This window comes from Etheostoma spectabile, chromosome 10, assembly GCF_008692095.1.
Source record: "Etheostoma spectabile isolate EspeVRDwgs_2016 chromosome 10, UIUC_Espe_1.0, whole genome shotgun sequence".
In the NCBI taxonomy this organism is placed as follows: domain Eukaryota; kingdom Metazoa; phylum Chordata; class Actinopteri; order Perciformes; family Percidae; genus Etheostoma; species Etheostoma spectabile.
Genome location: NC_045742.1, coordinates 16,908,747 through 16,920,826, shown reverse-complemented (window position 1 = coordinate 16,920,826; position 12,080 = coordinate 16,908,747). Strand labels below are relative to the sequence as shown.

Here is a 12,080-nt window from a genome sequence, read left to right as displayed (position 1 = left end):
TGTGTTAGAGGGTTAGACAAAAACTGTAAAAGGTAACTCTCTGTCTACTACATATGGACATAAAGTCACTGGTGATTTGACTGACATGAGATATGGTGATATTTTAGCACATTTTAGAGGAACTCCTATATAATGCTTCATTGCATTTAACATTAATACACTTGATGCATTATCATGTCCTACATGAATCTTTAAACTAAAATTATTCCTGATTAATACTCCAGTTACCTTAAATGCGCAACTAATTTGCCTAAGCCCCTGTTTTTATTGTATTCCCATGACCCCTCCACTGCTTTGCCTATTTATAGATCCTTCAAGCAGATGAACCTTTGTTTTGTGTTTGCAGGCGCATTACGTGACATCTGATCAGTATTATCATTGCAGAGTTAAAATCAATTGTATTATATTGCATGGAAAAGTAATTAGAGTGAGAATAGATAAGCAACTGGTTTAACAAGCCTTTGGGCTAGCATATCTCTCAATCAGTGAGAGATGGAGAGATGAGAAAAAAAATCTCTTTTTTATAGAGCTGTGGTTCCTTGACATTGTTTTGTGTTACTATAACAGGCACAGAACAAATTAAGTCAGATTTGTATTATCCATTTTTCTTTTCTGTATGCAGCAAACTTATGAAGTAAACATTAAAAATACTCTGCTTGTATACATGAGCTAGATAGGAGTGTTTTTAGTCTGTTTATACAGGCTGCCTGTGGCCACAGTACAGCCAGAGACAGGATGTCTCTCCTACTTCTGCTCCACTAAATTAAGACCTCTGACTCAACCAAGTAGTCAAAGACACGCTCCTATTGTGTGGATAAAGGACTTCCTGGGTGTATGAAGCAAAGTGGATAACAAGAAAGGAGCAGCCTTTAAACATAAGTGAATAAAATATAAACCCCTAACAAAGCTCAGATTGCCTAAAGACCACAGCAGGGCTCCCCCCCTTCCACATCAGCCATGGAAAACCCTGAACTTTGGCAAAAGAAAACAAAAATGACAAGACAGAAAGAATAGATGAGACAGGGAGGAGACACAGAGCAGAGATGTGATACATACAGCCACTTATATTTTCCTTCACCCCCCCCCCGCTCAAACACACATGTTAAGGTATTTCCTGTTAGGAGTGTGAGGTGGCCAAACAGTATTATGGGTGACTGACTGAGTCCTCAAGTGGGCCCCATTTTCTCTCTTACAGTGATCCTGCTTCTCCTTCCATTTCCTCTTTTCACTGTCGTCTCAGTTAGTTTAGTGGTGATGAGCCCGAACTGTTTGTGATTAAAGAAAGTTTGCTGCAATTTTCTCAAGTGTGACTTAGTGGACCACTTGTTACAAAGGCAGTTTAATTGCATTGGACAATTACTGTTAACTTGCTACATAAATGCATGTAGTGGTTGAGGGAAAAAAAAGAAAGAATGGAAGATGAAAGAAAAAAGAAAATAAGAGTACAGTCCACCCTCCAGCTCTGTGCTATTCCACTGTGGAGCACTGCTTCACATGTGGCTTCTATTGAGGGAGGTATTGGGTTGCACGCACTCTTCCCCAGCCTCTCTTATGTGTGAATACTCAACCCACACATGAATGCATGTGAACAAACACACATACAGGCTCTCTCTCTCTCTCTCTCTCTCTCTCTCTGTTAATGGGCACCGGACACTTTCCCGCTCACATGGGTACACACAAGTTTCCTAACACAAGGTATCGTATTACAAAGTTACTATCCTAACAGCTCACACTGCCTCATTTCCATTTGTATGGTCTTACCAGGTCACATTTTCCACAAAATGTGGTACATGTACAATTTGGAAGACAGAAAACAAAAAGGACGAAGAGAAATACTCTCCAATAAGTGAATGTAACTGGACTTGGCAGTGGGACACACAGCAGAATAAGTAGCTAACCAGATTACGAGTCTCTATGAGCTTACCGACTGAACAACATGGCCTGAATGAAAATCAATACAGACTGGATTTGGACTAAGAAGTAAGTCCTCCTATATAGGACATGGACTTTGGTAATGACAAAAAGTGAAGTAACAAAACTTAAACAATTCATATTATCTAAATATTTTAGCCAGTTGGTCAACTATTATTTTCCCTATTGCCCTTTCCCTGATGTGACTTCCTTAAATTTTACACCCACATTATGGTTTATCCTCCTTAGCTCTACATTCAAATTTGTCTTATATTTTACTATTCCACAAACACACCCTGACCAGTTGTTCCTCTCCTAAGTGTCCTGATGCCCACGCCCTCCTCCTTCTTTTGTTGTTGTGCAAGCCATTGGTGGAATTGGCTTTGCCCCCCTGTACCCATGGCCAGAGAATACAACCACTACCCACAGTCTCTGAGCCGTGCAACAGATGGAATAGAGACATAGGGAACACAAAAATTCTGTTGTTGTGTGTTGACAGAAGCATGGAGACAGAGAGGAAGAGAAAGGGAACACATTTGTATCATTCAGTATAGTATGGATACCACTAATGTGTGTGAAAGGAAACAGCCATCTGTAAATCAAGTAGGACGTAAACCTTTGATACATCTGCATGTTTTGTGAAGATATACGGCTCTGCATGTGTATTAAGTACCTGCTTGCCGTGGTCCTCTCTTTCTCTTGAAAGCAGCGCCAGACTGCAGCGCCTCCAACAGGCCATCCATGATACCAGTTTCATCATCCTCTGTAAACATAACAACAAAACATCAACAACGCATCAAGAAACGCTGGATTAAATCAACATTTGGAGTCTTAACTGTTATAAATGACATACACACGCAACTCTATTATTGCAACTATGTTATTTTTAATCAATAAACATATACACGTATTTTCTTTCCCAACAATAGTAAAGGGATTGGTGGTTTTTCTACACCCTCTACCTATCTCTATTTCTCTCAGATACGCCAACACACACATGGACAGGAAGGTTATGTACCAGCCACGTGGCCATGTGGGCAAATTAGCTAGATTAACCCAGATAGGCAGTGACCTATTTTAGCTACTGTCTCTGCTAAGGGCTACACGCTACACTTTCAGGGAGGTAACCTCTATAACACACCCACCCACCCACCCACCCACCCCCCCACACACCCAAGTATGCTGACTGAAAAGGAACCTTGCATCTGTGTACAGTGTGATTGGTGGTCTTGATGTTTGCATTTGTTACATCCACAGTGTTTGTCTGGTGGTGTTAAATGAGGATCAGAGGGGCAAATAACAAGTGTGGTGGGGGGGGGGGGTACTCCATGGCAATGTTAACTGTGTGTACGTGTGTGTGAGTGTTGTCATGATTGTTTTGTGGGCAGGATTCAGTGGCAGAGCTCAGCACTCAGGCAGATGGTTTTAATTAGTTTTATGTGAACCTAAAAAGAGACAGAGGGGTCTGAAAAAGGGGGCAGTGAGGTTGGGGGTTAAAGGTTTATGTCGTCACCTACCCAACCCCCGAACACACACACACACACACACACACACACACACAAAAATCCTGCATTAAGCCATGAAGCAGATGGCCTCTGGTCTCGCCTGTCACGTCAGAGAAAGTCTCCACACACACTCCACAGGCCTTCTACAGCTCACATACACCCCTCAATGTCCATGTCCTGAAACTGCACAGATAGACTAGAATGATATAGGCCACGTTTTTCTCCTTCCGGGGAAACACATCTGGCACATATCTACTCACACTAATCACATGGTTGGCTTAAACCACTGGTGGAAGTACACAGATACACACATCTATTTGTGAATATGTGCTGGAGGCAATACAGCAACCAAACATTGAACTTAAACAGGCTTACTGATGACAAAGTGAACTCCCACTAAACCTAGAATGTCCTATGGCCAGTGCAATGTATGGAATTAAAGATACAGCTCTATAAGAGTGGCCTTGGGAAACACTATATCATAAAGCCAAATATTAAAGTCTTTATTATCATAGGGAAGCTTTACAATGTTGTTTTTGTTAGTAATTAGTAATGGAGCTAGTAATAGGTGGGAACTCACTCGTGGGTCCAATCACTTGTTAATAATCATCTGGTTTTGTTAATTTACATGATTTTGGTGTGGAACACATATCTGGCTAATGGCGTTATTACTGGGAATCAAAATATCATCAATATCGAAATGGCATCAAAAACTGTGGTAGCAATACCAGACTGAGTACAACAATGGCATGGATTGGGAGTAGCACAAACATGCACACCCACTAAAGTGCACAAAACAAACTGCAAGGTATTGCCTGGAGCAAGTAAGAACATAAGACGGATTAATTAGTAAAACAGCATTAGATCATAAGCTCTTAAAGATGTCTCTTTGGATCTGATCTACATTGGATGCACACACACAGAATCTATCTATGTGACAGAATCTGACACACACACACACACACACACACACACACACACACACACACACACACACCCACACACACACACACACACCACACACACACACACCCACCCACACACACACACCACAACACACACACACACACACACACACACACACACACCAAGAAGGAGGACAGTATCTTGCGTGGAGCAGTAGCACCCCTAATGGACGTTCACACAATAACAGATGACAGGACATGAATAGAAAGATTTAGAGAGGAGAAAGGAGTAACACTCACACAGCACACAGAAAGAAAAACGGTTATAAGGTAAAAGAGTATGAGAAAGAAAAACAGTATGCAAGAGGCTTGGTGACTGGATTTCTATATTCTCAATGTGCCACGATCATGTTCCTCTATCCCAGTGACCTGGAGTGAGGCAAGCTACCAAGGATTATCCCATTTTATCCCCCCTCTCACCATGTGCTTTTCTTCTCTCCACCTCTTAACCCATTTTCACAGAGACAAGAACACAGTCTAATCTTCAAGAGAGCATCTGCTGCCCTACTCTCCTCCTTCCCCTCCCCCACACTACTCACTCACTTGCTCTCTGTGTAGAGCACGAGCACTCCTAGTGGCAGTTCCCAAACCAGCATCTGCATGGGTGTGTTAACCACACATGCGCACACCCTTTGCCACATACGTCCATAAAAATCACACAGTATCACACAATCTTTTACAGACAGTACTGACATCTAGCTGTAGAAATGAAAAAAAACAGTTGCTAAGTAGCCTGGCATGTTTCCAAAGATAATTGTATGACAGCCAGGACTGGATTTTTCATACACGGTAGTAGACAATATTATCAGATTAAATTAGAGTAAAGATCTTACATAAAGCACAGATGGTGAATGTGGACTTTTGGGTGTGGTAGTCTGTTACTCTGATTACTGAATTTCTATGTTTCATTAAAGCCAAATAAAGCAAATCAGTAGGACTTAATGTTTAGACGATCAAAAGATGAAATAATTAATATTCTAGAAAGAATTTAGAAGGACCAGTTAGTCACAATAATTACCATCACATGCTTAACACACGTGCAAAGTAAGGCCCTAGTGAGTGAGCGTCTATCTGTCTGACTGACTCACTCACACAGGAATGACAAGGCCACAAAGTGCAAACACACACTGACCTTCCAGCGTTTAACCAACAACTGGAATATGATGTTTACAAAGACAGAAAGTGAGAAAGAGCAACATTCAGAGAATTCATGAGAAAGTGAGAGTGTGAGAGTTGATAGGTGGGGAATTGAAAGAAAAAAGCGAACAAAGAAGATGTGAGCGTGCTAAAGTGTAGCTGCTGAAAACAACCTTGATGATGGTTTTAAACAATTACAGAACTAGGACCAGGTGTGTGTATGTCAGACTTGTGTGTGGTTGAATTTAAATAGGGGGGTGTTGAATGACTCCCAGGTACATGGGCAGTCAAATATGCCACCTGTATGTAAATGATCTCTACTGTGTGTGTGTGTGCACGCACGCACGCACGCACACCTTTGATGCACTATTATTTTCCATTGGCATTTGACATTTGACTAGCTTACTTTCCACCACAAAATATCTGCTCCATACTTTAAACACAGAGACAACATATTCCAAGTGTAGCCTTGATGCTCGCTGTGTCTTTAAGTGCCTTTTAAATGAACGACAGGGGAGGGAAATGAAAAAAGAAGAGAGAGTGATGGAACAAAAGCAAGAAAGAGAGGAGAAGCCATTTGGAACATGTAGCACTAGGAGAAAGGCCAGAAAGAAAGAGGCAGGCAGACAGACAGACACTTTTTGGTCTTGACAAAACAAGGGTTTTCAAACACAGGCAAAGAAAAACAAAAAACATTCACAAGAAAAAATACTTTTGTAACACACATACATGCACATAGACACAGGCTGTAGAATATTTGGATTGTTAAGTCCCAGGAGAACATGACTGGAGCCAGAGTGAGAAGGAAAGTACTAAAACTAGGTCACTGTCTGAGAGTAGTGGGGAAAAGTGCCTGTGCATAAATGTGTGTCTTCAAGGCAGGATTTGAGTGTTAACTGTGCGTATATGAGGATGAGTGAGTGAGAATGTGCGTGCGTGTTACACACAGGACAATATGCTGCTAGCCTTTTTTCAAAGCTTAACAGCATCTCATAGAAGAGTGTAAATATGTTTTTGGTGATAACGAGATTAAGGCATCATTTCAATTCTCTTTATGGAGGTAAAGCCCTCATTCAACAGAGGAGTGAAAGAGGTCAGGGGGCTCCTTATATACATTCTCCCTGTGCTCACTTTCTGAGGAGCTTATTGTTACTTCCTTAATTCAAAACATAGGGCATCAACATTAGATTAACTGTGGTCCATAAATAGTGGTGGGTTGTTCTTACACACAGACAAAGACACACATACAAATATTCCACAGAAGCGTGGAATCTGACTGCCCCCAACTGGAATCTGAGGGAAATACAAACAGAGTACTGGAGTGTTTCTCTCTCACTCACTCACACACACACTCACACACTCACACACTCACTCACACACACACACACACACACACACACACACACACACACACACACACACACACACACACACACACACACACACACACACACACACACACACACACACACACACACACACACACACACACACACACACACACACACACACACACACACACACACACACAGGTAAACAGATATGATCCAGCAATTGTGACCTGCGTTGATGTCAAGGAGCTGGCTCTTCTTGAGTTTCTCTTCCTTCTCCTTCTCTGCCTTTTCCCTGGCCAGCTTGGCCCTCTTGAGCTTCTCTTCAGCCTCCTTCCTCTTCTGATTCTCCTGTACTGCTTGCTGGTGAGGGAACAGAGAGAAACTATTATTACACAGTGTATGTATGCAAAATAAGAACAAGTGTTCGGTGTGAATAACACATTGGGAAAAGTACAAACATGATTCTGAAAACAAAATTCAAGTAGACAGATGTATGATGGAACTGATTGATATTTGTGTATGTAAACATAACTTCAAACCCATTGGATGGCAGTTATCCACAGCAATTGGCAAAACAAGTTACCTCCTGTGGGAGCCCTAATGAACAGGCACATTTACAGTTGATGTGTAAACTGACAATATAATGGAGTTGCTCTTTTTTATTATTATGTCAATACACAATCCTTGTGTGCAGCCCTTTTTCTTTTCCTGGTTTGACACTGTAATCTTTCCCTCTTACTACTTAATGTTTTTCATCTTTGCACTCTATATGTAAGAGTTTAATTTGCGGATGGCTGGTAAAGACTGAAAACCACACCTGCAGATCAGACTTAGTTCATTTGCTTCACATGCATTAAAAACACACCTGGAACATGTTTTTAAAGGTGTTGAGGTCCCCAAAGAATTCCTCTACGGACATTTTTCTCGGGTCAAAGACAAAGTACTCTCCCAGGTCGGTATATTGCTTCTCCATATTCTTATGCAGTAGATCCAGCTTCTCAAACTGCTCACGGGCAGTACCCACAAAAATGTAGAAATATGGTGTTAAGGAATAAAGAACATACAGTACATCAAGACCTCAAGATGACAGGTCATAAATATATATGGCTTGAATTTCTGTATAAACAGACTGTTGCTGAAAAATTATATAATTTATGCAACTGAATAAAGAGGATATGGTCATCTTCTCCACAAACAGGTCCTTGTCATTTTGTGGAGGGGGGAAGGTTTCCAGATCTTTTTCCAGGCTCTTGATCTGACGGCCCATCAGCTCAAGGTTCTTCTGAAGTGTCTCTGCAGAAACTGCAGGAACAACATTAATGATGCATGACTATCGTTTTTTCCTACGACTACAACAATGAGAGACAGCACACTGTACTAATAAGATGCATGTGATGTGTAACCAGGCATTGTCATGCATCATATTAAGTAGGGATGGAGATGTATAGACATCAGTTGGGATGCCTCATGTACCTCTGCTGGCCTTTTCCACATGAATGAGCTCGTCTGTAAAGCTCATGACCTCCGGATACTGCTCCTTGCACACATCAGCGATGAAATGGAGCAGCGTCTGCTTCAGATCAGCTGATTTGGTGTCACGCAGCTGATTGGGAGAAGGATTGATTTAAAAATGGCACACTGAAAAAGCAACCAATCAAAAGTATTTAATGTCTGCATGTGCTGTCAGTGTTGCACTGCATCAGGGCACTGTTATGGTAAACAATTTACTCTTTACCCAGTCGTATGTAATATACTATCTGTCTGCATTTTCACACCTGACCAAGAGGTACACAAAGGTAAGACTTAAGGCTTTTCAGTGCATCCATTCAGTTTTGTGTGTGTGTGTGTGTGTGTGTGTGTGTGTGCGCGCACACTATGCCTACAACTCATTTTACCTTGCACAGGTATGATATGGAGAAGCCATAAGCATTTCCATTGCGTGAGCCGGCATTCATATAGTTCCCGACGAGGAGGATGATCTCGAGCAGCTTGGTGAAATTCTGGCTTTTACAAAGCTCCTCGCAGGCTGCTGTCACAGACACTACATCTGGCTTGATGTTGTTCAGCTGCTCCTCAAACTGCAGCTTGAACAGGATGGCCTGAAGTCGTGGCATCAGCCGCTTCACGCCGGACATCTGGAGAGAGAAAAAAGGGACCCATTACTGGTATGTTTGTTGCCAAATAGATTGTGTATGTGTGTGTGTGTGTGTGTGTGTAGTTATGTGTGAGTAAAGGGGATTTAATTCATTACTCACATCTTCCACAGTTGAACAAAGCAGTCTGTTTATAACAGCAGTAGGATTTTCTGTGTCTAATTTATTGACAACGGTATGACTATCTCAGTAATATTTTCTATGCCTCACTGGCCATTACACCAATTTCCCTGATATGTTTAGTCCAGCTTAGCTAGGAATTCAAACTATACAGATTTTACAAATACAAAATTGTCTGTTTTGTGCTTGTTGTCATTTGTGTGTGCGTAAGTTTTCTCACCACTACTCCAAACTGCTCGGACTCAGCCAAGTCATCATATTCATCCTTCATCTCACCCAGGACGCTCAGCTGCTCAGCTGCTGGCAGTAGTTTGATCAGGTTCTGTTTGACAAAAAATACATGACTATCAGGATCTGGAAACACTTATGTTTGTGCCACTTACATGTGTCCAAAACTACTCCTATACAAAACACAAAGACAGATTAATTGACCCTTGATAGGAAATTTGTCTGTGGGGTATATCACTGTGAAGGACAATCAGATGCAGGTTCAGTTAATAAGCTGTAGCTTTGAATCCAAATCAGCTTTACTAGCTAAGCAAGTGTGTACACATATAAGGAACAGAACATTTGTGTGAAGAATCTTGAAGATTGTGTGTTCTTATGTCCATCTTACGCTGCCAGGTCTCTCTTGTGAAATAGATAATGTATCTGAAGTTAAATAAAGGTTACATAAAATGGCTTGCTATGAGCTCAATAAACTTTTCTCCTCTTCATTAAAGTTGCTCATGATTCTACAAACTGCTAATACACATTAAACTGATCTGGTCTGAAAAGGACCCTACATGGTTGTTTTTACAGAAACATACATACTATGACAGGGGCAGATCTGAGCTTTGTACCTGAACCATGGACTCTGTGATGACCTTCTCATTAACCTCCAGGATGGCAATCTTCATCTCCTCATACGGGAGACGGAATGATCCCAGGAAAATGGCTGCATGAGCAAACACCATTAACAATGCTTATTAAAATCCATTAAGAATTTAGTTAAACACACTTTATTGTTGGCATTTCAATAAAGGTGTAATGCATTTAAAGAGCATTGTCATTGGTGTAGGGGTATCAGGCTTTTAAACAGATTTTAACAGACTTACAAAGGTTCTGTGAACACTTGGAGTCGAGGATCTTTAGTTCCTTCACCTTCTTTTTCTGTGCCGGCTTCTTTTCATCTACTCCGTCCTGTTCTTTTTTGGCTGGAGAGGTGGAGATAGAAATGGGGAGGGTGGTGGAAATATTTAGAGGACAGAAGAACAAGATGACTTTGTTAGAAATTGCATATCTTGGTAACTTTCTGAACGTGAGATGAGTAGTACAGCTGGATATGAACAGAAAGTATGTTGGAAAGAAGGGCAGTAGTCAATTCAGTGGGTTCTGTAATAAAGAGAAAAGTGAATAAGAGGGATGGATAGAGGGCCTATGTGATGGCTATAAAGACTGACAGACTTGGCATGGCCTTCACCTTTTCCATTCCTTCCCAACTGTATGGTGTCATGGAGGCGTTAGGATTATTGTATCAGTAGCCTTGGGTATGATGGAACTGCTATGAAATGTCTGTAACACTGGGGGAAAAACATCCCTGGTGTGTGTGGGCCTGGTAAATACAGTTGGACGTTTGTCAGCTGTAAGGCATTTCGAGTTTGAAATCAGCTTACACACATGCATATACAGTACATTCTATCACATGCACACACTTGACAGAAAACCTTCACATTAACTCGTCCTGACAAGGTCAGGATGGAAACTGTAAGGATGTGTCAGTGTATGGGGGTGAATGTGCACTGGATGAGAATGAGGAGTGAAAGATGAAAAGCACATGGGTTTGACCACATGATAGTACACAGCCACATCAGATCTGAGGTCAGCAGTGCACTGGATGTCACAGCTGCCAATATTATTTTTAGGCTCACAATTCGATCCAATATCAATTTTCAATGCCAAAACAAGTTTCGGTTGAAAGAACGATTCACAATGTGTAAATAATAATAATAAATATTAGATTAGATTAAATTCAACTTTATTGTCATTACACATGTACAGGTACATTGCAACGAAATGCAGTGAATTGATTTTTGGAATTCTATGAATCAATTTCAATCAATTTTTTGCATACCCCTAGCATTTGACATGTTTTTGGACATTTCATTGACAACATCTGAATATTGATTTATAAAAATGTTTAAAACAATTGTTTTGGGGGTGGGGGACCTTAGATGTAATATAAGTAACAATGGAACAGGTAATGGAAAATGCCTACGTATGTATCAGTACCACAAATATTCTTGTTCAACAAGTATAAAAATAAATAAATAAATAAAAACAATGGCCTTAACCATTTTTTCATGCCTTAGTACTTTCTGTATCTATTCAGCACACTTTATTTCCAGTCACTCTATAGGCTTTGCCTTCTTTTTACGTGGCCTTGTCTGTGTCTTGTCTTAGTAAAGACCAAACAGGAAACAACAACAATCACTGTCTGAAAAACAGACAGCGTTGAGTATTGGTACAGTAAGAGTATGCTGTCTCTCTATGTCACTTTCTGTCTGAGACACACAAAGAAACAACACACATCAAAATCAGACCCTGTGCCCTGAGCAGCCCACCTGTTTCCATTGCCCAGTGATGACCTCATGTAATGACTATAGAAGCTTAAATTAGGTCTTTCACTATACCAGACAATGCTATCTGGACTGAAACCCCTGTAAAACAATGACTAGATGCTGTAGAGACAGACCTTCTTACTGCTGCTTATTTACTACAGTGTTACTAAAATTAATTATCCAATGTAATTTAGTTCTGCCTAACCAACTCTCTGTACTCCATGTCACACTCATTCCATCATCTATCCCCACATTCAACTGCAGTTTGTTAGATAAGTGAAAAATAGTCTCATTCAAACAGCAACACTGTGGGTATTCTTCACATAGACACTATAGCATAACAACTCATTCATCC

At 40.9% G+C, this 12,080-nt stretch overlaps 1 protein-coding gene across 2 annotated transcripts in view; it reads right to left on the bottom strand.

Annotated features, from left to right (window-relative positions):
• Nucleotides 1-12,080, bottom strand: part of diaph1 (diaphanous related formin 1) — a 97,325-nt gene that overhangs the window by 10,450 nt on the left and 74,795 nt on the right. For both annotated transcript variants that reach the window (XM_032527527.1, XM_032527526.1), the window contains 9 exons: nucleotides 10,223-10,321; nucleotides 9,968-10,062; nucleotides 9,346-9,447; nucleotides 8,748-8,987; nucleotides 8,326-8,455; nucleotides 8,030-8,154; nucleotides 7,718-7,882; nucleotides 7,080-7,212; nucleotides 2,585-2,674 (listed from right to left, as the gene is read on the bottom strand). In XM_032527527.1, the coding sequence (XP_032383418.1) occupies nucleotides 2,585-2,674; nucleotides 7,080-7,212; nucleotides 7,718-7,882; nucleotides 8,030-8,154; nucleotides 8,326-8,455; nucleotides 8,748-8,987; nucleotides 9,346-9,447; nucleotides 9,968-10,062; nucleotides 10,223-10,321 (1,179 nt within the window). The remainder of the gene's footprint in view (nucleotides 1-2,584; nucleotides 2,675-7,079; nucleotides 7,213-7,717; nucleotides 7,883-8,029; nucleotides 8,155-8,325; nucleotides 8,456-8,747; nucleotides 8,988-9,345; nucleotides 9,448-9,967; nucleotides 10,063-10,222; nucleotides 10,322-12,080) is intronic.